The sequence below is a fragment of the Kogia breviceps genome, chromosome 19, assembly GCF_026419965.1.
Source record: "Kogia breviceps isolate mKogBre1 chromosome 19, mKogBre1 haplotype 1, whole genome shotgun sequence".
Classification (NCBI taxonomy): Eukaryota; Metazoa; Chordata; class Mammalia; order Artiodactyla; family Physeteridae; genus Kogia; species Kogia breviceps.
The window spans coordinates 21,173,178-21,198,939 of NC_081328.1; the positions used below are offsets into that span (position 1 = coordinate 21,173,178).

The window sequence follows — 25,762 nt, forward strand, 5'->3', positions numbered from 1 at the left end:
GCCTGTTTCTGTTTTCTACATCTGTGAGCCTGTTTCTGTTTTGTAAATGTTTCACTGTATCATATTTTAGATTCCACATACAAGTAATATATATGGTATTTGCCTTTCTGATTTACTTCACTTAGTATGATAATCTCTAGGTCCATCCATGTTGCTGCAAATGGCATCATTTCATTCTTTCCTATGGCTGAGTAGTAGTCCACTGTGTGCGTGTGTGCGTGTGTGGGTGTGTGCACGCACACAGGAAAGTTGAATTCTAGTTATGGGAATTGCAGAAGGCTTCTTTAAGGATGGACGTGAAATGAAATGAATATATGTTAAAATGGAAGCTCTAAGCCCATTTTGTAAACAGAGGCAATAATGCTGACAAGTTAAATCATTATGTTTCACTAATGCTTAAAAAATAGACACACAAATATACAAAAATTAATTCAAAACGGGTTAAAGACCTAAACATTAAGACCCGAAACTATAAAACCCCTAGAAGAAAACATAATAATGGAATAGATGATGATTTCTTGGATATGGCATCAAAAGCACAGGGAGGGCTTCCCTGGTGGCGCAGTGGTTGAGAATCCGCCTGCCGATGCAGGGGTCACGGGTTCGTGCCCTGGTCCGGGAAGATCCCACATGCCGCGGAGCAACTAAGCCCGTGAGCCATGGCCGCTAGGCCTGCGCGTCCGGAGCCTGTGCTCCGCAACGGGAGAGGCCACAGCAGTGAGAGGCCCGCATACAGAAAAAAAAAAAAAAAAAAAAAAGCACAGGGAACAAAAGAAAAAAGAGACAAATCACACTATATCAAACTTAAAAACTTCTGTGTAGCAAAGGAAACAATGAACAGAGTGAAGGACAACCTATGGAGTGGAGAAAATATTTACAAACCATATACTGGATGAGGGGTTAACATCCAGAATAAATAAAGGACTCTTACAACTCAATAACAAAACAAACAAAAAAAGAACCTGATTAAAAAATGGACAAAGGACATGAATAGACATTTCTCCAAAGAAGATATACAAATAACTAATAAGCATATGACAAAATGCTCAACATCACTAATCATCATGGAAATGCAAATCAAAACCACACAATATCACCTCAAACCCACTGTATGGCCACTATCAAAAAATTAGAAAATAACAAGTGTTTGCAAGGATCTGGACAAACTGGAACCCTTGCACACTGTTGATGGGATTGTAAAATGGTGCTGCCAGCATGGCAAATATTATATTGGGTTGGCCAAAAAGTTCATTTGGGTTTTTCCATGACATTGTACAGAAAAACCAGAATGAACTTTTTGGCCAATCCAATAGTATAGCATCTCTTCAAAAAATTAAACACAGAACTATCATATAGTCCAGCAATCCCAGTTCTGGGAATATATACAAAAGAATTAAAAACAGGATCTCAAAGAGCTTTTTGCACACACTCATGTTCACTGCAGCACTGTTCACAATAGCCAAGATGTGGGAACAACCTAAATGTCCACTGACAGGTGAATGTGGTATATACATACAATAGAACATTATTCATCCTCAAAAAAGAAGAAAATTCTGTCATCTGTTACAACATGGATGAACCTTATGGACATTATGCTAAGTGAAATAAGTCAGACACAGAAAGACAAATACTGCATGATTCCACTCACATGAGTTATATAAAGTAACTGAACTGAAAGTAACAAAAAACAGAATGGTGGCTTGCAGTGGGTGAGGGGAGGGGTAAATGAGGAATTATTGTTCAATGGATGTGGTATAGCTTCAGTCATGCTACATGAAAAAATTCTAGAGATCCACTGTATAACAATGAGCAAACAGTTAACAATACTGTACTGAACACTTAAAAACTGTTAAGAGGGCAAGTATAAGTTATGTTTTTTTATCACAATTTTAAAAAATCTTCCCCTTGGTGGGAGAAATGGTCACGGACACAGAAATAAAAATACTTCCACATTTTCAAGCTATAATGGTAAGTTTAGATTTTTGAGTAAATAAATGGTTAAATGTCATACAGTACCAATAATGAAACTTGAAATATTTTCCGCATATCTTACTGCTTTAAATCTTCAGTCTAATATGTTTGTACGTAATCATGAGTAACATAAGCATAAATAAACAGCAATTTAAAAATTTATATGTAAGCCACAAGAATGAAAGTGATTTTTCCTGTTTTCAAAAGTAAGCTTGAACACAAATTTAAAAAACATTTTCTTAATTCAGAGGTTTCAGTTTCCTAACACCTCATTTCTAATAATGTACTATCATAATATTTAACTGGCTAAATAATGTTATAAAATCTTTATTATAAAGTGCTCAGAGAAGTCCCCTAAATAAAGTAGAAGTGCCAAGAAGGTCCATTATTCAGACGTTTAGAAATCATTTTCAACTCACTGTACCTCAAAAACTCAACCTGTACCTAAAACAAGAACTAGATACACAAGATTAACAAGGACTTGCAAATCTGGCATGCAAAGGTTCACTGATGTGCTTACTGTGTGCCAGATACTGTTCTAAGTGATCCTTATTATGTATCATCAATCCTCACGACAAATTTAATCTTATAATAAATCCTTTTAAGATCATTTCTATCATTATTTGTGTCTTAAAGAAGAAAAACACTGAGGCACAGAAAAGTAACTTGTACAAAGTTATAATCAGTAGAACCCAGATTCAATGCAATCTCCCTTAATTGCTCTCTTAACTATACTTCTCCCCTCATTCTTAACATATTTATAAAATGGACTCCACCTTTCTTATAAATTACTGCCCCCTAAACACAGGAAATATCTAAAACTAATATAGGAAATTCCAAAACATTAGCTATAGTAACTAGTAATTTATCACCCAAAAAAGCTATCTTGTGTGGACCAATTCATATTGAATACAAGGATCAATTCATATTGAGAGAAAGGAATCTACAACAGACCTATACATTTATGTTTTACGGTTAAAAATCCCCCTCCCAAACTCCAAATAATTGACATATTCTCTACTCTCTTGGGTATAATCAACTAAGGCAAAAAACCAAGAAAGTTTGTAATTCTAAAAAAAAAAAAAAACACTTAATAAACTTAGTATGCAGGTAAAGTCATTAGCTCATTGCCATATAAACATCAATCTTGATAATGCCAGTTTTTATTATTTACATATGTTTTCTAGAAGTATCCCCAAAGTAATTGTGTATATCTCTCCCAAAGTCAAAGAACACACAACCACAAACCCGACATGTGACAAATTTATATGAAAACAGTACAACTCCCCCCGCCAAGAACGCCATCTCTAGATGGCTCCCTTACCAGTTTCCTTTCCTACTGCACTCTCCCCTCCCTACGAATTTCCAAATGTTAATGACACTTAGAAAATTCCTTTGTAAAGTAGTATTCTAAAAAGAAAAATCTGAAGTTACTTTTATAGTACAGGAAGCACATGAATTCCAACTCTATTTTTAGGTCTTGACAATTAAAGAAAAATAATTCAAAATATTACTAAGTAATAGCTGCTATTTTAACTTTAATTTTGAAAAATGACATCATGAAATGCTTCTATCATAAAAACAAGGAGTACTAGAATTTCCACAGTGATTAAGTACACTTTACTTGATTTACAGTTATTTTGCGTTTCTTGAAAGGCTGGCCTGGAACCAACAGGTAGAAATTACAAAAAATGGAAATGCTGGCCTAACACAAGATGGCCAACACCGAGAGTCATCCTATAAAGGAACTGCCTACCCTAACATTAAACTCCGCCTCAAGTCAGGTATTAACGGGAAGGCTGGAGTACTATTATGTGAAGAAGGTCAGTGACAGCTCAGTCTGGAAGACTGACAGCTAAGGCACCTTCCAACTACCATGATGATCTTTGGACTTACCTGTGTTTTCGCAGATACGTTTCTAGTGTTTCTAAAAGACAACTAGAGTCAATTAAAACTACTTCATCCCTGCATTCTTGGGACATTAGTTCCCATACGTCCATCCAACAACCTCTGCAGAAAGAAACAAATCTTAGTGAGAAGAAGGAATATACAAGGGTAAAACATTCAAAAAAGGTGAGTAAAGGATTGCTTGATTTTACCTGGCTGTTCCCTGGAAAGGTCCATAATGGAAAATGATCCTACACTTGCTGTCCTTCCTGTGGTCTTCACTACTTCTCTTATCTGTACTTAACTTCTCTGAACTGACACTGCTACTGCTCCCTTCACTGTAGTACAGTACAGTACAAAGCTTAGTGACACTGAGATAATCTGAAGGAATAATTTCTATAGTCTAAATTAAAATCACAAACTCTTTAATACATTAAGATATTAGCAGGATAAGTTTGCAAATTTGTATATAATTACATATTTAACCATATTAAAATGTTACTTAGACAGGTGCTCATATCTTTACACAAAAACTTCTTTCTGCTCAACTATAAAGTTTACCTGATATAATTTAACAACATTTACACTTATCAAGATAGTAACTGGTTAACATACTAAGCATTTTATGAGCAAATCTACTTGGAATGTTTTAAAGTCAAAAGGGCTGAAAAACAAAGATTAAATATTTTCACCTATAAACATGGATCAATCTTCCACAAATTGAAAATACTAACAAGTGTTGATCTACTTAATGTGATTTTATAGCTAGCCCATGGCAACAAAATTCTTATCTACCTTCACATTTACAAGTAACTGGGAAAGTCACAGATTAATCTAATTATAGTAAATAAATTTTTATATTTACTAAAATAAAAATAGCATACTAAGATGAACACTTTACACAGCCTAAATTAGTAGTAAGTACTATACAAATAATTTTATAAAAACTTACTAAAAACTTCCCAGACTCTCCCTCCCCCACAGGTTGCAATGTGGCGCTGGTCATGCATTTTGCTTTGTTGCAGATGTGCATTCCAAGAGAAATATGTTTCTATATTCCATTCAATGATAGTCTTCTTGATTTTTCATGATTGTGAACAACTGGCTCCTGCCTGCTCTTCTGCAGGGTCTCACTACAGTCCTAGAAATTCATTACCTGGGATACTTGAGATGGAAAAACTTCTGAATCTTTACTTAACCTACTCTATATAGCTAAGTAAGTATCTCTCAACCCCCTGCCCACCCTATAAGGTCATACGTACAATTCAGCTCCCTACTCCCATCTCATAAGGGCTGAGGCCAAGGATCAATGTTCCTGATTTTTGAAACAAAAACCTCAACTCCTGCTCTGCCTTGCATGTTATATCCTTCTATTCTCGTCTCCCATATTTGCAATTTTCTATGCCTGAGTGATCCGTAACCTAAAACTGAGTAACTCTCAAACTCAAGTTCTCATTATTGAGGAAAAGGTTCATGAAATCAGAGCTGGGGAATGATTATTATACCATCAGAATGTGAAAGCATTATTCTAAAAAAAGCTTGAAAAAAAATTCTACAGCTCAAACCAACATTTTATCCATAATCTCTCCAGACCAAATGTCTTTATATCACTCCTTCCTTTCAAGATCAAGCTCTCTAAAAAAGGAAGTCTTTTCATTTCCTTGTTCTATTCCCACACCTTCCACTCACAGTTTAACCCATTACAACCTTGCATTGCATGCACTTTTCTACCCATGCTGATCTAGATTGTTTCCATTCAACCACAGACATGCTCATCAAGATCACCAATTATCTCAGTGTTGCTATATCCAACAGACACTTTTGGGTCCTTGATAACTCAGCAACCTTCAACATAGCTTACCAACCACCGCCCCACACTCTTTTCCCTTGGCTTCCTCCTATCTCTCTGGCGATTCTTTCTCGAGTTTCTTTAGGCTTATTCTTTTTACCATTAAACTGAATTCCTCAGCATTCCTTTCTACTACTCTACTCTTCCTCTAGGTGATCTTATACAGTTGAACAACATGAGGCTGAATTGCGCAGATCCACTTATGCACGGATTTTTTTCAGTAGTAAATACCACAGTACTACACAATTTTCAGTTCGTGGAATCTGAGGATAGTAAGGAACCACGTATACAAAGGGCCAACTATAAGTTACACTCAAATTTTCCATTGCGTGGAGGGTCGGTGCTCCTAACCCCTGCACTGTTCAAGAGTCAACTGTAGGGACTTCCCCGGTGGTCCAGTGGTTAAGAATCTGCTTTCCAATGCAGGGGATGCAGGTTCGATCTCTGGTTGGAGAACTAAGAGTCCCACATGCCACAAGGCAACTAAGCCCGCGCACCACAACTACTGAGCCCAGGCACTCTGAAGCCTGCGTGCTACAATGAAGATCCCACACGCCCCAACAAAATATCCCACATGCCCCAATGAAGATCCCATGCGCCACAACCAAGACCCGACGCAGCCAAATAAATAAATAAATTTTTTTTAAAAAAGAGTCAACCGTATATCATTCATCAGCTACAGACCTACAACTCTAGCCTAGACCTCTCTTTCAGACCTCACACTTACTCCCAGACAGACAATAACTTGGGTTTACTTGCATGAATGTGAGAATACTCTCAAGAAGACTGAACTAGATTGTTACTACTGATTAGGCTAAAAGCTAATTAACTGTATTACACTTTCCCCTGAAGAAAATCTAAAGAGAGAAAGGGGGGAACAACACAGGGAAAATATAAAAAGAAAAGTCGTAGTAGCATAGAATGGCAGTGACCATCCAAAGTGAAGGAGAAGTCTTGGCTAAGCAGACTATACTCTCTGGCCTGCTATCCACATGGCATGTGGGAATAACTGAAGCTACCTTAGGAGGTGTTGCTTAACTAACTCCATTCACCCTGACTGCATAACTCAGCAAACAACCTTCCAAAACATTTGTATTCCCATGTGGTGGGGCTAGAGCTGAAGCAGGATGTGAAGTCTGTGGAGGTTTGTTTTTTGTTTTTAAGCTGAAATATAGGAAAACATAGCTGTATGTCAATTTTTAATAAAAGTAGATAATTGATGAAGCAAAGTCAGGGAGAAAAAGAGAAGAGCTGGAATCCGGAGCAAAAGTGGAAGGACTGGTCTTTGAAGGAAGGTGGCAATGAGCACAGATGTTTAAGATGTTGGGGTAGCTGTTGCTTTTCAGCTCAATGAAGAATATTCATAACAAAAACACAGAAGGCAGCCTTTGTATTATATCATACTACTCTGTGGCTTTAGTCAACAGGTTATTCAGAAAAGGTTACTGTCTAATGAGAAAATCAGAATGGATTCTGCATTCAGAAAGTCAGAAATTCTTTAAAGATATTGGTAAATCAGGTATATAAAATAATTATCCTTAGATAAGCACTTTAGGTTGTGTAGAGCTTTACTGGGTTCAGAGTTCTCACACTTAGAAATCATATAATGTGTGGTTCTTGTTTAGATCTTGATTCTAACAAATCAGTGTAAGAAGACACTTTTAGAGAGAGTTGGGGAAATCTGAGTATGAACTGGGTATTAGATTATTATAGTTAAAAGTTTTGTTAGGTGTTACAATGGCACTGTCATGAAAGAAAATATCACTGTATTTAGAGATGAATGTGGAAATATGTAGTAGTAAAATAACATGATGCCTGGAACTTGCTTTAAAATACTTCAGCAGTGCTCGCTTCAGCAGCACATATACTAAAATACTTCAGCAAGGGAAAAGGTGAACAAATGAAATAAATGTGGCAAATCTTGATAACTACTGAGTCTGGGTGAAGGTATTTGGGGGTAAGAGGGTCCTTGTATAGTCTCTCTACTTTTCTATGTGTTTGACAGTTTTCATAATAAAAGTTCACTTTTTTGTTCCTGAGTACAGAAAAAAAAAAAAAAAAAGGATTATTAACTATTAACACACCACCACCTGGTCATCCAGGTCTTTTTACCAGAGTGGAAAATGTCAATTTAACAATGGTGTCAACACTACTGAGATATCCAAAAAAACTAATTTTTAAAGTTAATTCAGAAGTATAGTTTTACATCATCCCATTCTCCCCCCAAACAAAAGTTACTTCTTAGAAACTCCCTTCATAGGGAGGGTGGGAGGGAGGGAGATGCAAGAGGGAAGAGATATGGGAACATATGTATAGTATAACTGATTCACTTTGTTGTAAAGCAGAAACTAACACACCATTGTAAAACAATTATATTCCAATAAAGATGTTAAAAAAAAAAAAAAAAAGAAAAGAAACTCCCTTCAAATTCCACTGCTTCTCCCTACCGCCCCCAACCCCAAGCTATTTTGAAGGGGCAGCTGTGACACTGTGCTAGGAGATGGGGGCAGAGCAGCCTTGGACACTGTAGCTCCTAACCAAGAAGAAAACTGCAAGTTAGTTACATAAATTCACATTGCTATAACTGATTCAAGATTTTTTTAAAAATTCTTGATAAATTATTAGGGAGACCTAGAGACAAGGAAGACAAGAAAAATAATTTATACATTATGACTATTACATAGATTAAAAAAATGATACCACAACTTTGAAAAATTTAATACTGGCTACATAAATTTCCACAAAGATCTCAACCTCCTTTCTCTGAAATATATTTAATACAAGGAAAAAAAAACTTAAAAAATAAATCAAACCTATATGGTCCCAATGCAAAAAGGCCTACAGAACCAGAATACATATTTATTTTGACCAATTATATGGTTCTTATGTTATAGTGTAAACAATTAATGAAATAAAACTAGCAGGGTTTATTTTCTTTTTACCAAATGTGATCAACATTTATAATCTTAACACTGACAAAGCATCCTGATAATCAATTCTACTTACCCCAAAGGTTTTGGTTTGTGCGTATCTAAGGAGTGCAACTGACATCTCTTGTTCTTTTTACTTTTTGGAATAGCATCTATCATGTCATTTAGTTTGGACCTAATTAAAAATAAACCATTAAAGGTTTGATTAATATTAACTTTTCTTTAGAATTTTCAAAATCTCTATGCCTTTTAGTGAAAAGTATATTTAAAGTATTAGACACATCACTTACTTTGAAAATTTCTCATCAAACTCTAACCCAAGAGTCAGTACATTTATATTCCCTTTCCATTCCCAGCCTATCGAAACGTTGAAGACCTGCCCGATTCGACATACTCTTGCCCCTAGACTACATGTGTCTCATTCATCCCTGCATCTGCACTGTATCTAGCAGTGTGCCTGGCACTCAAATATTTTATGACTGATTGCTACCTGACTCTCAGCCATACTCCCTTGTCCAAACATTAGATATCTAAACATACACTATCCTTGGGAATTCCCTGGCGGTCCAGTGGTTAGGACTCCGTGCTCTCACTGCTGAGAGCCCAGGTTCAATCCCTGCTCGGGGAACTATTATAAAATCCCACAAGCCATGTAGTGCGGCCAAAAAAAAAAGGAAACAATAAAAGATAAAATAAAATAAACATACACTATCCTTGATAAGGAGCCTTCAACAGAAATTTTATGCAAATATAGAAATACATAAGGCTAACTATCCAAACCCTGCATCCATCCAATCAGCAAAGCTCGTCAACTCTAACTTTTAAATATATTCAGAATCAAATCACTTCTCATCACCTCCACCATTACCACCCTTGTCCAACTTGCCTCTCTAGCTTAGTCAACTGCAACAGCTGGCCTCCCAAATGGTCTCTTTGCTTCTACAGTTTGCCTTTACACTGTTTCACTTAGCAGCTGGAGTCATCTTTTCAAAGCAAAAATCACATTATGTTATTTCTCTATTCAAAAACCCTCCAAGGCTTCTTTTCTCAAGCAGAGTAAAAATCCAAAGTCTCTACCACCACCTCTAAGTAGGTCTGGTCTTCAGACCTCTTCTCTTTTCCTATTTACACTTACCCTTTGGTGATCACATCTCATCTCACGGGTTTAAATATACATATAAATACCATATATATGTTGATGACACAAATTTATATCTCTAGGCCAGAACTCTCTGAGCTCTACCTGGACGCCCAACTGCTATCTCAAATTAACACATCCAAAAGTGAGTTCTGCAAAATTGCTCCTCCATCCTCCCGTCATACCCACCTCAGTAAATGGAAACCATCTGTCCTGCTCTTTAGACCCCAAATCTGGGAATCATCATTGATGCCCTCCTCCACATCCAATCTACCCAAAAATCCTGTTGGCTCATTCCTCAAAATATATCCAGGATCCAACCATTTCTCAATATCTCCGTGGCCACTATACTGGTCACTATTATTTCTTGCATGAACTATTAAACAAGCCTGTTTCTCCACCCTTCCATGACCCTTCTACTTATTCTCAACACAGAGGTGATGGTAAGCAAAACTTCAAGGGAGACCATGTATTCCTCTGCTCAAAACCTTCCCAAATCTTCCCATCTCAGAGATAAAAAAACCAAAGGCCTCAAGATGGCACTCCATAATTAGGCCTTTTAGTACTCCTGTGACCTCATCTTTTATTACCATTCCCTTCATTCATCTGGCTCCAGCCACAATGGCTCCCTTGCTGTTCTTCAAACACTCCAGGAAAACTCCAACCTCTGAACCTTTACACTTGCTGCTTTTCTTTGCCTTCCCCCAGATATCTACATGGTTCACTCACTCACTTCATTCAAGTCTACATTCAATGTCATTTTATCAGAGAGGCCTTCCCTGACCACTCTCCATATGAATTCTACCCACTCAACGTCTATCTCCCTTACTGGTTTGTCTTTGTAACTTAACATCCTTGACAAATTATGTATTTGTTTACTGCCTGCCTCTCCCCACATGAGAAAAGAAACTTTACAGTCACTGGCACAGAGAAGTTACTCAATAAAAGTGTTGAATCTGGACTCAAGCTTTGCCCCAACCAAATTTAGAAAAAAAGCTGCCACTGTCACCAAGTTTAAAAATTTAACAAACTCATTGTTTCCTAATTGATTATACTCACCCATGTACATAAAATAATGTATAAAGCTTCTTTGCATCAGTCATGCAGCTTCGAGTTACAGATAGGACTCCCTTGGGCCCCACTGTCAGGGGTTCAAGGGCAGGATTTCCAGACTCTACAAGCTGGGAAAAGAGGCGCTCCACACTTCGACGACAACCAACACAAGGGACAAGCTGAGAAAGTGCGCTCAAGACTTCACGTGATGTCACCACCATGGCAATACTTAGATCTTGCTGTTTAAGCATACTATGTCGCTGAGAGAAGAGGGAAAGAAAAATAAAGAGGAGTTAGTAAGAAAGACATGAAATGACTCTTTCACCACTCTTTCTGGTTCCTATCCTTGTGCAGTGAGTACAGCCTGGGCAGGGCTTGCCATCTCTATCTGCAACTGAGTCAGTAAGGCAAGGCAGTCGGCCTTGTCCATGCTGTACTGAGTTTGCTCCACAAATCCCCCTGTTTTAGAATCTAGGGTATAAAAAACTCCACTTAGGATGCCAGGGCTATGCAGTCTGTGACCCAGCATAGCAAAAAGAAGCCCTGCATGTGGAAATATAGTGCCTGTCAAATGTGCATTAAGCTTAGTACTCTCACTTAAAATAAAAAATTTTAGAAAGGAAAGAAAGAAAAGAGAAAAGAATAAAGACACAAAGCAGCTTTACCATGTCTTTTTCTCAACCTTTAGCAACACACTACGTTCAGCTACACAAGTCAAGTAAGGATAGTGATCATGTAGAGCAGCAATTCTCAACCTGGAGGTATGGGCAGGTGTGTCATGGATTAGCAGGAGAGAACAAGGCCTATCTTACCTATGTAGGAGCCTGCAGTGAGTAACTAAAATGCTGGTGCATATGAATGTTATCTGTTGGTTATGACAAGGAAGAGAAATGACTGAAAACCAAAGCTGCAGAGAAATGGGCAAAACTCATAAATAACTTCTATTTAGATGGAGTTAGGGTTATACTACAAGTAATACCTCCAATTTACAAAAAAAAAAAAAACAGATGAGAAAGTAAGATAACTCCCATAAAGGATATTCTCACATTTACTATTAACCTTTAATTCAAAGTTTTCTCCAAAAGTTGAAATAGAATTTTGAAATAAAGTAACCATTTATCTTCCTTTATCTTGATCATATATAGTGTATTTACAAAGTATCACACTGTTTAAGAATTAAATAAGACTGGGAGTTTTGGATTAGTAGATGCAAACTATTACATTTAGAATGGATAAACAACAAGGTCCTACTGTATAGCACAGGGAACTATATCCAATCTCCTGGGATAAACCATAATGCAAAAGAATATAAAGAACATATATATGTGTATAACTGAGTCACTGTGCTGTACAGCAGAAATTAGCACAACATTGTAAATCAACTATACTTCAATAAAAAATTAAATTAAATTAAAAAACAAATAAAAATCAGAAAATTCACTATACAAGATTAATTTTTTTTTACTGAACAAAACAATTACTAAAGAAGAAAACGAAGTTCTCAATGAAAAGTTGTCTGCCCTACCTTCTAAAAACAGGGAAATTAAATTTAAACTAAATTTAAACTGGTGAAATTAAAGCCTTACAGACATAAAATGATAACACACCACCATCAAATCTTTCACATCACAGGTATGTAAATATACCTGGAGCAATAGTAAAAGAAAGCAACCTCACTGCAATCTTAAGACCTAAAGAGTCGTAGGTAAAACAAAATTAATACTTACAGGTAAAATTTTAAATGACTTTTAAAAACACACATACATACATACACACACATGCGCACACGCACACACACACACCATTTAAAACATTAATTTTTAAAACTATTACCTGAATGAACTGCTTTAGTTGTGCACCATTATTTTGATGCCCATCGAGATTTAACACATTGTCAGGAAATTCCATCACCATCTTAATATGCAAAAGAATAAAAATTAATTATTTTATCCTCTTTGAGCACATGATACAGACTATTTTATAGTCTCCTAGGATAGAAATAGACCCCTAAAGCCCGATTTGCTCCCTCCCACCTGCACCAAAAAGTTAAAAGAAAAAAAAAAATCCAAGTTACAGTATCTAAAGCTAGAAATGGTATAGTCATTAAAAGCAAGGGCACTGAAGTCAGGCAGACTTGAATTCAAATCCCAGCTCTATCACTTACAATTTATGTCATAATTCTGGGCAAGTTATTTAACCTGTCTGATTTTCAGCTTCCTCATTTGTAAAATGAGATTAAATAATAATTTTTCATATCTCTCATCAAATGGGTTGTGAGGATTAAATTATATTTTAAAATGTCTGTTGCAGTGGCTAATAATAGCACTTAATAAGTGAAATAACCTGATATCTTACATTAAATATCCTGATATTTTCAGTTATTCCTCAACTACAGAATACAATAAATCTTACCATGTAAATGATTATATATATAATGACTTCACTATACACACACACACAAACACACACACACACTCAGAATATACCCAGCACATAGTAAATGTTTGCTCTAATCGTGAACAGAAAAAAATACACTGAGATATTCAATTATCAAAATTCACTACCAGAGGAAGAGGGATACATAAAGCTTAAGGATGTCTCAGGATGTCAGATAATGGGAATTAGTAATCAGCACATTTCACTGATTTGTGACACCACCGAAGTACCTTAGTTATGTACCACAAGGAAAGAGCCATTATAACTGGAAGATGTCACCAAACGAAAGCAGCATACCAATTTCAGAGATGTTAAATGTGGAAAAAAAGTATGCCTTCAAAACAATGAAATAAAGTAACACATTTGTATCTTAACTAAAACATTGTTAAACATATCAAACATACTGCTAGAACAAACTTCTATTTCCAGATGACAAGGGCCACAAACTCTAACACACCCAAAGAGTGAAGTCAGGATAGAGACCATTTGAGGCAAAAACAAAAAACGAAAAAACCCCACCCACCTGAATGTGATCTTAGAAAGATTCCTCCCTTCACCAACCAGCACCACAAAGACCTGCTTCTTTAATCAAGTGACCATTCTTTCCCCTCCACATTAGAAATGAGAGCCTAAAAACATGCTTGTTCTAGCAGTAAACTGAGGACCAAACTAAGGCAAATGTAAGCAAAAGATATAAGACCTTTTCTTTATTTATTAAGAAGGGACTACTGGATATGTGAACTAGAAAGACAAGTGGATACTAAGGATGGACAATGATGCAACACCGATTCAACAATCCAGAAGACTTCGCTGTATTTCACAGACTCAAAGACTGCATGTACAATATGATTCAAATTTTTATGTGTATATTTTCTTACAGAAAAAGAAAATACATAATATATTAGATGTGGCTATCTTTAGGCAGTGAAAAGATAGATGACTTTTTTCTTTACATGTTCCTATCTTTCCCAAATGTATTATAATACACATATACCACTTATTACCGGGGAAAGAGCTACTGTTCCTTGTTTACAATTCTATATTCATTATACCATGTTCAGAGGCATGCTTCCATTTCAATAGCTTTTACTATTCTGGAAGTTTCTTCTTCCATACATACAGACTACATGTCCTTATCTCACAATTTTAGGATCAATTATCCAGTTTTCAGGTTAATCAACTTCTCTTCAGTTTTCCCTCTCAGAGTTGTCTTATATCCAAACAGTGGTGGTGGTAATAATAAAGACATTTAATGTAGCTTTATGCATACTAGCCATTGTTCTAAACACTGTCATATATTAACTTTGCCAACAGTACAAAGTAAAACTGGTCATCTAGTCATCTTAATAATCCTGGTATTAGAAATCCTGGCCCATGAAGACTGAAAAAAGAATAGTGCAATTAACTCACATTATGTTCTCTGGAATCACTACATGGTTTAAAACACAAAGAAATTAACTGTCAAGTCATAAAAAAGGTATAGGATAAACTTTTAAAGCCACATAGCTCAACAGAACACTGCAAGTCACTCCACATCTACCATTTAAGCAACTAATACCTTGATTTGCATTTCCACATGCTTGATACAAATATACACCATTTCACCACATATTAGTTGCCACCATAAAAAAAAACTGAGACAATTACCTATACTACTTTAAAATCAAAGCTACTCAATTTACCAAATCAAGGTCTCTCCAGTCCAGTTCACAGGTGAAATCCTAAATTGACTCTGTGGAAGTGAATTATTTTTATTCTGATCAACTATATTTTATTGTTTTAATAATTAAAGCAGGGGCTTCCCTGTTGGCGCAGTGGTTAATAATCTGCCTGCCAAAGCAAGGGACACAGGTTCGAGCCCTGGTCCAGGAAGATCCCACATGCCGCGGAGCAACTAAGCCAGTGCGCCACAACTACTGAGCCTGAGCTCTAGAGCCCGCGAGCCACAACTACTGGAGCCTGTGCGCCTAGAGCCCGTGCTCCGCAACAAAGAGAAGCCACCGCAATGAGAAGCCCGCGCACCGCAATGAAGAATAGCCCGCCCTCGCTCACCGCAACTAGAGAAAGCCTGCGCACAGCAACGAAGACCCAACAGAGCCAAAAATAAATAAATAAATAAAATTTATAGAAGAAATAAATTAAAGCAGAGGTCAAAGAATACACCTAACATATTGAGGCCTACCAGCTGACCTTTAAAATATATATGTAGGGCTTCCCTGGTGGCGCAGTGGTTGAGAGTCCGCCTGCCGATGCAGGGGACACGGGTTCGTGCCCTGGTCCGGGAAGATCCCACATGCTGCGGAGCGGCTGGGCCCGTGAGCCATGGCGGCTGAGCCTGCGCGTCCAGAGCCTGCGCTCCGCAACGGGAGAGGCCAAAACAGTGAGAGGCCTGTGTACCGCAAAAAAAAAAATATATATATATATATATATGTGTGTGTATATAAAATTTAATGGATAATACCTACTTTAGGAATCCTTTTTAAAAAGTCTACAGGGCTTCCCTGGTGGTACAGTGGTTGGGAGTCCGCCTGCCAGTGCAGGGGACACGGGTTCGTGCCCTGGTCCGGGAAGATCCCACATGCCGTGGAACGACTGGGCCCGTGAGCCATGGCCGCTGAGCCTGTGCGTCCGGAGCCTGTGCTCCGCAGCGGGAGAGGCCACAACAGTGAGAGGCCCGCGTACCGAAAAAAAAAAAAAAAAAAAAAAAAAAAAAAAAATATATATATATATATATATATATATATATATATATATATATAAAAGTTAACGGATACCTACTTTAGGAATCATTTTTTAAAAGTCTATAAACAGGGGGCTCCCCTGGTGGTGCAGTGGTTGGGGGTCCGCCTGCCGATGCAGGGGACACGGGTTTGTGCCCCGGTTCGGAAGGATCCCACATGCCGCGGAGCGGCAGGGCCTGTGAGCCATGGCCGCTGAGCCTGCGCATCCGGAGCCTGTGCTCCGCAACGGGAGAGGCCACAACAGTGAGAGGCCCGCGTACCAAAAAAAAAAAAAAACCCTCTATAAACAGGGTTAAAATATTAAAAAAAACCAAAAAACCCCCTCATTTCCAGCCATTTTATTTTCACCTAACTAGTACAGATATACGTCAAGATCAGGTCTATTACTGCATCTTTCCTGGGTTTCACTGGCTTGGATAACACTAAATTTTCTCTTGTACATACTCAATACCACCGGATTAGAAACTTTGCACTCACACTAATTACTGTCCTTGCCTTTCACTTAGGACAATGGCTTTTTACCTTGCTGTTTACTGGCTAATCACTATATGCTCTTCAATGATGACACCACAATAAGAAAAAGGGAAAAAAGAAAGAGGAAGATAGAGGATAGCAGCACTATTTTTCCCCATTCTTTAAAACCACTTCCTTGACTTAGTCTTCAGATTCTAGGTTACCTAAAGGAAGAGAGTCATGTAAAGTATTCAGGTGTGGTCTCACAGAGGAATCATTAGTGTTTGGCTTCATGATGAGGTTGCCTATCTCTAGCTAGCCAAAGATAGAACAAGTCATTGTCCTGCAATTACTGCTTTATAAAGTTTATTGAATCCACTACCCACTTTCACTCTTAAGTATCTGTCCTGGTTTCTCCTGACCACAAATAATCTGTTCTTAGCATATTCTCACAAGCTCTAACCCAATAATACTAAGCTTGTATTTATTAAAAATCATTGTCCCTTTAGTTTTATTTTTTTACTTCCTTATCCTCACAGCCACCTGCAACATCTATCACCTTTGGTAAATTAAATATTTAATCAAGAGTTGAAAGCAAACAATAAATACTAAACTTCTAACTGATGCTAAATACCTAATCCCCAAAAGGATATGCTACATTTTAAAATCTTTTTAAGTCTCAATCAAAAACCCTTATCAGAGTTTCTAGTCCCTTTTAGATTGGTTTGAATTAGAAGGGTAAACTGTGTTCTAGAAATACTGTAGCAATCTGACAGTATGCATCAAGAATTTTATAAAAGGTTTTTATCCTTTGATACAGTAATTTTCCTCCAAAACCCTGAAAAAAAATGTTAATGCAAAGATTTATGATTTATATTCTTAAGAGTATTATAGTAAAAACTAGAACCACCTCTATGTCCAACAAAGGGAGAATGATTACATTATGGAATGTCACACAACAAAGTATTACATGGCCACTAAAGCTGTTTAAGAATGGCAAGAGAAAATGTTCTCAATATTACATTTAGTGAGAAAAAAAGCAAGATATAAAGTGTTACAGAAACCGATACATCCCAACTCTGCATCTGTGTGTGTCTATGATGGGAACTACACCAAATGCTGCTATACTCTTAGCTATCTCTGGGAAGTAGGGTTAAGGATAATTTGTTTCATTTGTTTTGCAATTATTTTTCAAGATTATTTTATAAGGAGTATATATTTTGACTATTAATTCCTTTAAAAATACTTTAAAAATCTTAATTCTTCAAAGATGTTTTTAAAATAAAATCTGTATTCTGTCCACCTGTCATTCTATAATTCTAATAACACTGAAAAGCATTTTGGCTACACAGCATACCACTTTCCTGAATATTCCACCAGTTTACTTATTTGAGATTTTCTGAAATACACCTACATCAGCATTGTACTCAAGTATTCAAACCCACTAAACTGCCATATGAGTCTTTTAAATGTGGCTACAACATACCACATAAAAGAGGAGGCTACTTCCTCACATACAAGCTTGTTAATTTCATTTTACAAATCCAGCTTAAAATCGCCCAGTTTACCTAAGGCTAGAGGTTTCAGCTTCTGTTACTAAAATGATAAATATTTGTTAACTGATTGTAAACATTACAACTAGACTTAACATCTAGAAGCTAACAAGATTCTAAGACTACTTGAAATAATGATCACACAATGTTTCCTCAGTGTATTACCTATGGACCCTAGGAACAAAGACCAAACCAAAAGTTAACTTCAGGGTGACAATGCCATCAAAGTAATAATGGACCCGTGCATAACCCTCTGCTGCAGGCTTCTCCCCTCCCTCTTCCCCAACAGGTGTTTGCTCTACATTGTTCCTTTAAGTAGTGTTTGGTAGAATGGTTCTGAAACTTGTTTCCCTAAATATGATGCATTCTTGACAAGATTTTTCACTAACCAGCATTCAATGACCATGCATAAGTTCCATAACAAAGCAATAAATAGTCCCACTCATTCCCCAGTGATAAAAACCCTTCCACAGTAAAGAAAAACTGCACCTTTTCCTAAATAAAATGCTATTTTAAGATATTTAAGTTGAGTAAGTCTAAATTTTATTTGCCTGGGTCACAAGTCCACAATATAATAAAAAAGAAACTAAACCACCAGGTCAGTCCAATCCCACCTTCTCTAGAGAAATAAGTACAATAACAAATCACAGGGCAGGTTACCTCTTTTTCTTTGGAAAATTTTGGAAATTCATCATTGTACAGAGAATAGAGTATAAAACCCCCAGAGTTGACTATTTTAAAGCACTACATGATGGATATATCAATGCTACATTCACATTAAAGGTGATTATGTGAGCATAAGGAGAATCAGTGTCTTTTAAATTTTTGTTAATACTCAAACTTATGTTTGATTTCCCCTGTTTTGACAGTATACACTCAATAGTAATCTTATGTCCAAACACACAGAACTTTTTTTTTTTAAACTTCAAAGGCTTTCTGGGACAATAATAAAAGGTTGATACCAAACTATGTGCTCTAGAAAAGTGTCTGTGTTGGAGGGAGAGAGAAGAAAGAAAATATCAACACATGAACTCATATTAGTTTTCAAACTGAGAAATGCATCATTTAATTTGATCAGTGTTAGTTTTTTTTAAAAACTACTTGAAATACAAGTCCATTATACTTTTAATGCAAAAAGTGCAGAAATCATGACCAAGGCATACAAGTACACTTTCTAATTCATCAACACAAATTCTATTTACCTTATATCAGCCCAAATCATTCTACCTTTTTCCATGAAAAAAAATGCACTTGGATAATTATAGATGCTTTCACTTAAAAAGTTCTAACAAATTAAGTCATTCAATAGCTCTTCTAATCCTTTTAAAGGTACTGCAGCTCAATCAAGTCTTAACTGAGACTGGCAAACAGAAAGGCACAGACTGGCATCTCTACAATGACTTGCATTTTATACAAAATTTGAAAAAAGTTCAGTAGATATTTGCAAAAAAGATATTCAGGAACAAAACAGATCAACTGACTTTGAAAAGGAAAAAAGCCAAAGGTGTTACGATGAAGACACCTTATCAAAGCAGGCAAATGTATAATCCAAAGCTTCAGCATCATCAAAACGCAGATTTCAAGATACTCAGAAAAGGTTCATTTCATTTCTTAAGAAATTGTGGCAAGCAACTGCACTCATTTCCTGTTCAGATTCAATTCAAATTTCTAACATTTCCTTTTAAAGGAAATACTACAGCAACACAGGGCAGAGGGTCTGTAATGCTGTACCACGCTAAAAAGGAAAACTACTCAGAAATGGCTTTTGACATTCAAGATGAGCAATCAGCTTTTTACAATGCTCTTACACATTCAATCACTTTGCTTCCTTAGAAAAGGCTCCCTGTAAAGAATAACTAATGTCAAGAAAGCCCATTTTGAAGAGTCATGGCCTAGCAATACAATCGTTTCGAACAGTTTTAATGTACGGGCATATTGAGACTATAACGAAATCAGATCATTTTAGTGGAATCTTTACTGTGCAAGAGCATGTCACTTTGCCCTCAGTAATTATGCTTATTAAGAGCTGTAGTATTAAGATAGAAAATACACAGGTAGCAGTGCAGCTGCGACATTTCCAGATAATTAAGCCTCCCCGAGGGTAGGTGGTTTCTGTAAGGGATAGGCCCTTGACGCCCAATATCCTTCAACCCGTCTCCGAGGCGCGTGCTTTGGCAAAAGCACCGTCTGCTAAAGGCAAAGGGTGAAGCTAGAGGGTGGAAAAAGGAAGGGGAGCTGGGGAGAGGGGCTCAAAGTGCGTACGGAGCGCTAGCCTGGGGCCCCGCAAAGGTTAGCGAGCCACCCACTGCAAAGGCGAGTTTGCGGGGCCTGCCGGAGAGAAGGCCTCGCCTAGGAGTTGCAACACACTCTTTCTCCAGTGCGCAGCGCTCGGCCTGGGGGAGGGGGAGGAGGGGAAACAGCTGCCAGGGGAGCGGCGAGCCTGGCCCGGCCCGGCCCGCTCACCGTGAGGGTGTCGTCTATGTAGAGGGGAATCTGTCTCCTCTCGAAGGGGAACTCCTCCTCCCCGTCCCTGCACACTGCCACAAGTCGCGCCATCGTCCCCGACGCTGCCGTTGCCACCGTCACCACCTCCTCCCAGCTGCTGCCGCCGCCGCCGCTCCTGCCGCTGCCGCCTCCTCCCAGCTCCTGCCTGCAACAGCCAAACCCCGCGAGCGTAAGCACCCGCCGCCGCGCAGCACATTCGCCACGGGGAGGAGGGAGAGGAGCAGGAGAGACGGGAGATCTGAACTGCGTTTCCCATCACCCGATTCCACACGCGCTCAGCCAATCAGCGCCGAGCAACGCCGGGACCCGCCCCGTCGCGCCGCTCTCCCTCCCCACCCCCCACCCCCACCCCGCCGGCCTCCAGTCTCGGTCCAAAGGAGAGGCGAAGGGGACCCGCCGGCCCCGGGGCTTCCCTAGCCCGTCAGCGGAGTCCTGGCTCTAGGACCCCACCCCCGGCCTCCGCTCCACTGCCCGCAGCCCGCTGCCCGGGGGCCCTCAGCCCCCAGCTGACCCCTTCTCCCCCTTTTAGGGCGCGCCCCGCCCAGTGAGTCCCCTGGGCTGCAGTTGCCCAGCGCGACCCCGCCCCTGGGAGGGGTCGACCCCGCCTCAGCTCTGCGGAGTCCGAGGTGGGAGGCTCAGACCCTTTCTTAGCCCTTCTCGGAGGAGGCCTCCCGGTTCTGACCTTCTCCGTTTTCGTGATCGCCTCCCTGACCCCCACCTCGGCTCCCCGTTACCGGCTGACAAGGCCCGCGTCAGGGCCGGCCTGGGCGGGAGCGCGGCTCCGAATGCCGTTTCGTCTCCAGGCTCAGTCAGCCGCTGGCGCCACGGGGAGTGGGGGAGGGAAGGCGGGGGACGTGGGGAGGGTGGGGCAGGGAGGGGCCGAGAGTGCCGGGCGGGGGCCCCGCCTCCTCTCGCGAGACTCCAGACCCACGCTCCTGAGTCGCCTTTTTCGAAGCCCTAGCGGAGGGGGTGGGGTGCTCCCCGGTGGGGTGCTCCCCAGGCTGTGTCCAACGCGTGACCGGCACCCTCCACCGAGTCAAGCTACTCAAATAAATACGAAATAGGGCTGCTAGGAGGGATGAGTAGGCCTAAACTCAGTCCTCCGCTGCGCGGGCCTGGAAACCGCTCTCCGGGCCGATCCGAGGGTCGGGGCCCAATGAGGACTTGGGTAAGTGGGCAGGAGCTGAGGCTTTCCAAATCAGTGAGAGCAAAAGGTGGGAGTGAGGGAGTGGAGACGTGCATCTGGGGGCTAAGGGACAAACTCAGGGTCCTTGACGCCGCTTTCCCTGACCCCTGATCTACCAGGAGCCCCCTGCATTACTGCTTCCCAGACTCGAGTCGCGATCCCGCCGAGGGGGCAGAAAATATTTAAGTGCTGACAGCTTTTTGTTGTCGTTGTTACACTAGAGACAAATAGAATACTACGTGGAGAGTGGCTTGTGTATAGCGTCCTGGGCAGAGAAACTTCTTGGACTGGGTTAATATTAACTTAGAGGCTCAGAAAGGACACCGATTCTCTTGGGCAAAGTGCTGGTGCTGGCCAAAGGCCCTTCCCTCTGACCCTCTCCTGAGAAGCAGAGCTGCTGTCAAGACACTGGCGTGCCATCATGAACTCGGTTCCTACCCTGAAGGCTTTGGAGGCCAATATAGTTGTTGGAAAGTATTGTGCCTATGAAAGTCGTCACGATTTTAAGGATCAATACATTTGCTGCTCTTACAACTAACTAATCCTGGTAGGATAGGCTAGAGCTGTGATACTGATCTTTAAAAAGTATTTTGGTCACCACATGAAACCGTAGAGATTTGCAACAAATAGTGCGAATGCAACCCCTTAGCCATGTTGACTTTCGACATTGTGTGGTCACTGTTAGGTGACATAATAAACTGGAAGAACCATTGTTTAGTCCCAAAGGTGTGATTATCCAGTAAGTATTTATGTGTTTGGCCATGTTAGGAGAGCAGAACGGTGTATGGTCCTTAGCTTAAATTCAACAGGCATATAGGATGTGCATATAGGTTCTGACAAGTTAGACTACATAGCCAAAATCTGCACATTTTTAGAGAATCTTGTGTTTTATGTAAAACGCTTCTAAGGAAAAAAAGAATACTGTGGCTTTTAAGATCTGTAGGTGCTCCTCTAAAGACTATGTCAGTTAATGTGCCTACTTTATACCTTTTAAACTTACTTTGGATGACGGTTGGTAAAGGACATTGAAAATGACAAGTTCAATATATAGGTGCTGACTTTAATAACTTTCATTACTGAGTACACACTGGGTACTAGCAAAGAGTATTCACCCTGAGGGTTTAAATCTAAGTTAGAAAAGGCATTAAAACCCAGATATAAAACGTAACAAAATGAGGAGACCACAACGGTCTCTTTCCATCTGAGATTACTTTCCCTGATTTGGATTTGTCTTTTAGATCCACTGAGCACACTGCTTAGTATCTTTGGACAATGTTTCACATACTATAGGTATTTAATAAGTACTTATTGTAAGGCTAAAAAGCTAATTTTGCTTGATAAATTGCTCTTTTTCAAGGAGGTAGCCTGGGCACTACAAATGTGATAAAACCAACATTTGAGGGGAAACTGCTTTGAAAATTATTTCCCTGTAAAACAATTTTTAGATGTTTTAAGTATGTATCTTCATTTTAGAGCAGGCACTCTTTTTCGCTATTGGTCTATCTTCAACTAAGCAAATATAATATTTAGTGCTGCAGCAAATATTTCATGACTAAGTATCTGCCTCAGAAAGCTTACCTTTAATTGACAAAATAAAAGATTGCATAAAAAAGCCAGTTGTTGCCTTTTTAAAATTTCGATATTGGCAATGTGAAGGGCAAGGCTAAAGAATTTTAAAGGCCAAGAAAGAGCAGGCAATCAACAGCAGAAGACATTTTGCTGGTACCTCATAAAGAACAGTTGGTGTGATGGAGATGTGGTAAATTATCAGCAAAATACCATTCTTTTTCTTCTCTGGGAGGTCCACAATGTGTGACAAGCCAAGCACAAAACTCAGACATAAATGAGATATGACTGGTCTCCAAGCTACCGGGGTTTAAAAGAAAAGAATATTGACTTGTTCCTTACACGCCTATCTTCATAGACTATATACAAATTCCTAAGGAGCAAAGTATGTTTTTGTATAATTTATACAACCTATTGGACAAGGTGCTCAATAAAAATTGTCATTTTCTGAACACAAAGCTATTAATATATATGTGGTAGACATCCCCAGTTTCTGATTGTGTAAAATTAAAGGCATGGGAATGAGTCACTTTCTGAAGGTCACAGGATAAGGTCCTAGACTAGATTATATTTTTCCTTTCTTCTCTTTCCCCCTCATTTCTCTGTCCTCAAAATTGACAGTTGAAAATTCATTAGAATACATACTGTTGTTTTCACTATAATAAACACATAGTTTTATGTGGTAGCAAAATCAACAGCAGGATGTTATTTAAATTGCCACAGTTGTCCAGATTTGAGTATCTGTGAATTGGGTTTTCTTTTTCATGACCTGACAGTGGGAAGTTGTGTTCTGTCAAAAACAGAGGTATATTTTCCCCACTAAAAAAAATTTTAAAGGAAAAATAAGATCCACAAGTTAAAATGTAAGCTCCTTGAGGGTTGGGTCTTATTTTCTTTTGTTTCCCCTGGGACCTATATCTGGCACACTGGAACTCAGTAAATCTTTACTGAATGATCTCTTTCTCTTCTATAAACTAAAATCAAGTCAGAATGGTCTTTTTTCTTATTAATTTCTCTGTTTTTATTAATGCAATTTTATTAGCTTTCTGTTACATCACTTTCCTAATGAGGAGGTGGAATAAACACACAGTACATTTCGTTCTTAGTTATGATTCAATGTCTGTAACTGGGAGACAAACTTAACAGAGATATTTAAGACCTAGGACAAGAAGCAGCAGACCAATTAGACACATGCTCACTAAGTCATCAAATACTTTAAATTACTTTTTTTTTTTTTTGATACGCGGGCCTCTCACCGCTGCGGCCTCTCCCGCTGCGGAGCAGAGGCTCCGGATGCGCAGACTCAGCGGCCATGGCTCACGGGCCCAGCCGCTCCGCGGCATGTGGGATCTTCCCGGACCGGGGCACAAACCCGCGTCCCCAGCATCGGCAGGCGGACTCTCAACCACTGCGTCACCAGGGAAGCCCTAAATTACTATTTTTTAAATGAGAGGACAATATGGTTAGAGCCTCTCAGCCTCCTATGAATGCTTTGAACAGGTAAGTTGTAGGATTAGCACTGTGACATAGCAGGAAAACCAATCACCTTTCCTAGTCATGCTTAATTTACATACTATAATCTTATTGGTTAAATTTCAAGGTTTTTTTTTCAGTCTTTATTGAATTTGTTACAATATTGCTTCTGTTTTACATTTTTGTTCTTTTGGCCTTGAGGCATGTGGGATCCTAACTCCCCGACCAGGGATTGAACCCACACCCACTGCATTGAAAGTTGAAGCCTTAACCGCCCGGACCACCAGGGAAGTCCATCAAGTCTTCCTTTTTAATTGAAAATAAAATCTGACTTTTGTTTTTATAGCTATATAACTATTCAATAGACTGATTTTTTTAGGGGGAAACTTCTTTCAATAATAGATTACCTCCAAATATAACTGATTGTAGTTAGCAAGGATAAAATGCCACATAAATACCAAATTAGCCATCATCAATATAACAAATCGAAGTAAACTAATAAGTAAAATAGTCATATTTGCTGTTTACCCCCTTTCTTACCAGCATATGCCCCTCTACTCCGCAGACACACAAACACTAACTCCTCATCCCATCCATCAGCTCTAGCTCAAAAAATACCATCTGTGGGGAAAACTTTCTTGACTGTACTGTAAAGTCAATTTTTAATTTGACACTCTTGGCAACCTATACTTCATGACTTAACACAGTTTATAACAGTTGTTTAATGTGTTTCCCCCATTAGATTGCAGGCTCCAAGATATCAGGAAATGTTTGCTTATCATCCCTAGCAGAGAGAGAGTAGGCTAAAAAAAGAATAGTTTTGCCTTGGGACAACAGCTTTGTCTCAAGGCAAAACTATTGTCTCATAATTATTAAGTATATAAACCACAATAAATAATTCAGTCTATTTGTTGGAGCATTTAACTTAAATTTCAAGGTTTTTTTTTCAGTCTTTATTGAATTTGTTACGATATTGCTTCTGTTTTACATTTTTGTTCTTTTGGCTATTCTATGGAGCATT

The 25,762-nt window shown here is 39.0% G+C and overlaps 1 protein-coding gene across 19 annotated transcripts in view; it reads right to left on the reverse strand.

The window, feature by feature from the left end:
* The window catches only part of GGNBP2 (gametogenetin binding protein 2), a 31,582-nt gene extending 10,207 nt beyond the window's left edge, over positions 1-21,375 (reverse strand). For 3 of the 19 annotated variants that reach the window (XM_067022247.1, XM_059047570.2, XM_067022246.1), the window contains exons 1-7: positions 21,199-21,328; positions 20,475-20,661; positions 12,662-12,742; positions 10,835-11,088; positions 8,714-8,812; positions 4,071-4,196; positions 3,868-3,981 (exon numbers count right to left, since the gene is read on the reverse strand). In XM_067022247.1, the coding sequence (XP_066878348.1) occupies positions 3,868-3,981; positions 4,071-4,196; positions 8,714-8,812; positions 10,835-11,088; positions 12,662-12,742; positions 20,475-20,567 (767 nt within the window). In that variant the 5' untranslated portion in view covers positions 20,568-20,661; positions 21,199-21,328. Of the gene's footprint in view, positions 1-3,867; positions 3,982-4,070; positions 4,197-8,713; positions 8,813-10,834; positions 11,089-12,661; positions 12,743-20,474; positions 20,662-21,027 lie in introns of all 19 variants that reach the window. The other 16 variants (XM_067022250.1, XM_067022253.1, XM_059047574.2 and 13 more) reach the window with 11 other exon arrangements.
* Between the last annotated feature and the right edge of the window lie 4,387 nt (positions 21,376-25,762).